The 6,088-nt window shown below is 23.6% G+C and overlaps 1 protein-coding gene across 1 annotated transcript; it reads left to right on the top strand.

Annotated features, from left to right (window-relative positions):
* Positions 1-1,166: 1,166 nt before the first annotated feature.
* On the top strand, positions 1,167-5,252 carry LOC135146345 (E3 ubiquitin-protein ligase AMFR-like). The gene is made up of 6 exons (XM_064078511.1): positions 1,167-1,213; positions 3,378-3,503; positions 3,712-3,926; positions 4,043-4,137; positions 4,513-5,111; positions 5,173-5,252. Exons 2-6 carry the CDS (start codon positions 3,388-3,390, stop codon positions 5,198-5,200), a joined length of 1,053 nt encoding a protein of 350 aa, XP_063934581.1. The 5' UTR covers positions 1,167-1,213; positions 3,378-3,387; the 3' UTR covers positions 5,201-5,252.
* The last annotated feature ends 836 nt before the right edge of the window (positions 5,253-6,088 follow it).

Genomic DNA, 6,088 nt, shown 5'->3' with positions numbered 1-6,088 from the left:
TTTGTTATTCAGTTTAGTACATATTTATATTAAGCTTTAATGAATTTAACAAAAGTAGTGAGATATTATACGACATTAAGCATAGCTGCTGTCGCTTACGTTTTTTCCTGTGCTTATGACGCTCATATCGTTACTCTCCGCCATAAAATATTCGTTGGCCAGTTTATATATTTTGTAACTAATCGAAAAGATTTCTTCTTATTCTTTTTCAACATGTTCCTGGTTTCCTTTTTCTGGTTTGGTGAGTTACTTCTCCGGATTCTCTATTTCTTCACCAACTCAGCTTTTGTTTTATGTGTTTTTACTAGGTAAACTAATTCAGGTTAGTGTATTTGGAAAGTTAAGAGATATTGAAAGCCAAAATTTAGGTTTTTTTTTCCCTTTTGTAGATGGTTAATGTTATTTTTTTCATTTTTAATACACTTTAGGCGATAGACTTGCAAAATTTGCTATGTCTAAACTTATATTTATCTCGTTATTTCTTGAGCCCAATATATATGAAAATGCTATATGGATAACTTGGTTTACTTTACTGGGTTTTTTACGGACTTTTGCGATGCTTTGCAAAGACCGTTTTGAATTCGTACTTTATAAAAATACTTGACCATTTAATTTGAGTTCCTATAAAAAAAATATTTATTTTAAATAGTTAATGTACGTTCCTTCTGCATCTTCACTGGTTCATGTTCGGATTTTTGGCCTTCTTATGATCATTTTATCGTTCATCTGCGGATTAATAATCGGCACTTCTCTTGTAACTTATAAAATAGGCGGCTTGTCCATCATCTTTCTTCTTAATTTTGAAGTACTTTATGATTTAAATTAAAATTTATTCATTATTTAATAATTCCTTCAAAGTCCATAACTTTACTTTTAGATTGTATTCAAACAGCAATAAAGTATAGTCTTCACTTATCCGAACTTTCTTTACGGGAATTTAATTTTTTGGAAAATAAAGAATCCGTTTTGTACAACATTGAATTTTATACTGAAACTTTTATTGATATCTTGACTTTACTTCACTATTTTCATATTTTGGTATCACGCAGTAAATTTTTTTTATTTATAAATTAATTTCTATAAATGTTATAAAGATAATTCATGGGCTCCAATTTTCGCTCATCGACTTCATTTTAGCAATTAATATTCGATCAGTTTATTATTCTTTGAAAAAGAAAATTGGGCGCTATCGAGATTACAGATTAATTTCAAGGTAACTTTTTTTAATTTTATTAAGATAATAAATCTCTAATTAATTTTGTGTTTAGATTAATATTTTTATACACAAAGTAGTAAAGTTAAACCTAATTTTTGAATTTAATTTTATATAGAAAAGTATTTTTATTTAGTTGATTTAAAAAATGGTTTGTAGTGAAGAAAAATTTAATATGTATATTAATAATTTTTAGTCTATTTTGATTTTGACTTGGTAGAGATTTACTGGAATAAAAACTTTTTTTTTTAATATATGAAAAGTTGTACACTATTTTTTCTTCTTAAGTTAATGTTAAGTATAATAATATAATAGTTATTTAGATTCTTTAATTTTGATAAATTTAATAAAACTTAAGTTTTAACAATTACTTGGTTGCAATGTATTGTTCATTTATAAATTATACTATACTTTTTTTACTATAAAAATTTCTTTTAACACACTTATGATTACTAAGTTTATAAAAAAAACCTTAAATTTGATCAAAAAATATAATAAACTAAGTATAGATAATTTAGTAAATAAGTTTTATATAGCACTTCACGGTTTTTAATTTACTTCAAAATTTTAAAAAAATTTAATTTTTTTTTACTAGTTTATCTTAATTATTATTATTATTATTATTAATTTAGTTAATAATATAAATTAAACGAGCACTTAACTTCTTGACAAAGTATTAACTAGTATATAAAATTATTTATAAAATAAATTTTTACTTAACACGTTTGCTTTTTTTTTAAGTTTAAATATATTTTGAAAAAAAATTTTAAAAATTTATTTTGAATTATAATTATAATAACTAATTTTTCTTACATCGCACAAATAAATGTTTTAGTAATTAAACTTTTAATACTTTTTTAAAAAACTTGTTATTATATTTTAATCTTAAAAAAAAGTTTATGATTAATTTTTTCAAATTTAAATCTATAATTTATCGACATATTTTGTTTAGTAATTTTTAAATTATAATTTTAATGTTAAATTTTTTAAATTAATAACCTTGAAAAGTTTTTTGTTAGTATAAATTAATTAATAATTTTTTTTGGAAGTTTTCATCTTTTTGATGAGAAATTTATTAATTTTAACTGTTCAAAATTATTTAACAAATTTTAGTTAAATTAATAAAAAAATTTGTTATTTATAATAATTTAAGAGTAAAGTTTTTATGTTTTATTTATTATAATTTAAATTTCTATTTATAAATTTTAACTTTTTGTTGAGAAATTTATTATTATATTATTTAGATTTAATGCTTAAAATTTTATTTATTCATAAAAAATTTTTAATTTAAATTTTTATGTTTTTTTGTTTTGTAATTTATTCAAAAATACTATTTAAATTCAAAATAGTTAAATTTTTTTATTTTTATTATAATAAAGTTTATTATTATTTTTGAATGTAATTTTTTTTATTTCTAGTAAATTTATTAACTTTTTGTTGAGAAATTTATTTTATTTAATTATTTACTTTGGCAAGGAATTTTTTTTAAAAAGATAACAAAACTTCTTATTATAGTGGTTTTTACGTTATATTTATTATTTACAACAATTTTTTGTTTAGTAATTATATATAAACTGTTTTTAAAAGATTTCTATAATTATTTTTTAAATTTTATAATTTTTCGAATTATATAATCTGAAAAATTAGTTAATAAATTTATATAATTTTTTTTAAAGATTTTATTGTATATATTTTGTATATAATATATTTTTAATTTTGAATATTTCTTTAAATCAGTATTTAGTAATATAAAAGTTATTGAATTTTTTTTACAATTTTTAACTTTTTTAATTATAATTCTTTTTATTTTGAATTTAATTGTAATTTTTTAAAATAAATTTCGAAACCAAATTTTAATAATTTTAACTTTTTTATTTATTTAACTTTTTAATTTTTATTTAAATTTATTTGTATAGAAAAGTTAAAAATACAATTTGATTTAATTGATTTATTAATTTTATAAATAAAAGTAAATAATTATTTCAGTTTATTTTAATTTACACCCAAATTAAAATTTAATGTTAATATAAATTTTATTAGCATTATTTTTTTAATAATCCCTTTAAATTAATTTAATTACCACTAAGTAATAGTTAACCTTAATTATTTTTAAAATAATTTATGAAATCTAATATTAAATAACATCAATTTCGTAACTTTTTAGAGATTTAGAAATGAAGTACGAATCTGCTACTCCACAGGAACTCGTGGATTATAACGATCACTGTGCCATCTGCAGAGAGCTTATGAAATCAGCTAAAAAAATGCCGTGCGGCCATCTTTTTCACGTGTATATTTTCTAAAAATTTTACTAATTTATATAATTGTATTAAATTTTAATAATAATTTTTACTGTTTATATTAATCATTTTGGGTTAAGTTTAAAAATTTATTATAATTTTTCTATAGGTTTAATAAAAATTATTTATGAAAATTTTTAAAGTTGGAATTAAAATTAATAATATTTAATTTAATTTATTCCTTCTTTAAAAATAAAGTTCTTGCCTGCGCTCGTGGCTTCATCATCACAATTCTTGTCCCACTTGTCGAAGATCCCTTTTGAAATCCTCGACTGCACAGATTTCTCCTAATTTTGATCAAAGCAATCAATTTAATTATAATAATAATAATAGCAGTAATAATAATATAGATAATAATAATCTTAACGCCGCCACGATGACGGGGCCTCGAAATTCTGTATTTCGATTTAATGGTTTTTATAAATTCTAAATTTCTTTTTTTGTAAAATATTTTTTTTATAAATATTTTTTTAAAATATTTTAATTAAAATTGAATATTTTTATTTGTTTTAATTTTTTATCAAATTAGGTCGTCGGTGGGCCACTTGGCTGCCTTCATTTTCGGTTGAATTTAGAGCACAGCACTTGCCAAGATTAGGCCAAGTAAATTCTAATCGTCAACTGGTAGCGATTTTATATAATTAAATTTAATATATATTTAAAAAAAATTTAGATTTTTTTTTTGTTTATAATTAATTTAACTTTCTTGTATCAATTTTTTTACTATTTTTTCCTAAAGTAATTTTAAATTATTTTTTAATTTAGTTTTACTTTGATTATTCATTTTTTGGGGGGGATTAATTTTTTTATGCTTATTTTTTAAAATAATCTTTAAAGAAATAATTACAAATAAACTTAACGAACTTTTATTTGTTTAAATTTTTTCTAATTTTTTTTGTTACCTTTAGTTTTTTTAAAATTTCGTTTTTGAGTTTATTGAATTTTTATAACTTTAATTTTTTTTTTTCATTTTTTTGATTTATAATTTTTTTGCTACAGATTCAACATCTTTCTTTTGTTTTTGGAGTTTCTGAAAATCTTATTGAATCTGATCTTCAGCAAACCGGCTCGATCGAGCAAACCACCGATAATTTAGCGGAAGGTCGTCTCGTGCGTCGCGAGGGTTCCTCTGGATCTCCACCCGACCCGCCGCCTGCCCCCACTCCAGCAGGGGCCTCAGCATCTTCAGCAGTTAGTATTGACCAGCGCGCTACTCTGCAACAGTTATCGGAGATTTTCAGAATTCCGATGCATATAGTAGAAGAAGATTTCCGACTCACAAATTCTATTGAAGAAACTACTGAAAATCTCTTGGCCGGTCGTTATAATAGTTCACAAGAATTCATCAATGATTCTAATATTAATAATAGTAGTAGTAATAATAATAGTAATAATAGTAATAATCACACTTCTAAAGATTCAAGTAACGCTTTCATTGAGGGCAGTCAAGACGATTCGACTCGCACCATTACCTCCGATGAAAAATTTCCCGCCAACTCTTCTATTTTACGGGAATTAAGCGCTTCGTACCCGAAAAATCTCAAGCACAGTGAATTACTTATAAAAGAACGCGAAGATTTAGTTGAACGTTCGAGAAAGTAAAGCATTTTTAATTTATTATACTGATAATTATTTATGACTTAATGGATTTATATCCAGGCGATACCTTTTAAGAAAAGAAGACTAGAAAAGTTATTTTTTTTTTAATTGTTTCTTTTTCAAGAAACGGTTTATGCTGCATATAATAATTTCCCTTGAATTAAAATTAAAAGAAATCACTTTAAAAACTGATGTTTTTTATTTAAATTTATATATTTAAAAATTTAAAGTTTGGTTAGCTGTTATATTTTTAATTAAACAAGCCAGACTTATGCATGACTTGCCCTGTTGCGCTTATATTATTGAAAGCAGGCGTGCTAAACTGTAGAAAAAGTTTGTATTGAAAAGGAATAAACTGTGCAATTTATAAATAAATTCTATTCATAATAATGAAATAGCACGACTAGAAAAGTCTTAGTGTATTTTTAAATTCCATTATCCACAGCTTGAACGCTATTAAGTGAAACTATTACTTAGACTCAATCACATCTTTGTTTACAAATTAAAAATGGATCTTAATTATTATAGCTGCTTGCAAACGATTTGTCGCAAAAATCCTGAAAAATTTAATTAAAGGTTTATCGGGGAGTAGCTTATTTATTTATCAATGGCGTTTCCTGGCATCCTGAAGGAGTTAACAACTTCGAATTACCGAGCTATGAAAGGGCGCGTCGCCACAAGTACAAGTTACCATTTTATACTAAAGTTGTTCAAGTGACCTTCGCAGTTGATTTAAATATTTAACTTTAGCATTTAACCAACACGCTGAGAGTACAAAATACGAAACATGCAAGTGAGTTCTTCCGCTAGAAGGCGATTAGCATGAGTCCGGTTATCCGTTTAGTAAGAGCGACAGCAGTGCTTATGGAGAAGGTCAGCGGTTTTTTGTTATTCGCGGTGGTGTATGATTGCGTACTGGCCAAGATGCAATGGGTAAACGTGTTATTTCTTTCTTTTCTCGGCGATAAAACTGTAT

The sequence above is a fragment of the Zophobas morio genome, unplaced genomic scaffold (assembly GCF_036711695.1).
Source record: "Zophobas morio isolate AGI-343-1 ecotype UQ-CSIRO unplaced genomic scaffold, CSIRO_AGI_Zmor_V1 ptg000223l, whole genome shotgun sequence".
In the NCBI taxonomy this organism is placed as follows: domain Eukaryota; kingdom Metazoa; phylum Arthropoda; class Insecta; order Coleoptera; family Tenebrionidae; genus Zophobas; species Zophobas morio.
Note: the sequence above shows the minus strand (reverse complement) of the source record. Positions and strands in the feature narration are given on the sequence as shown.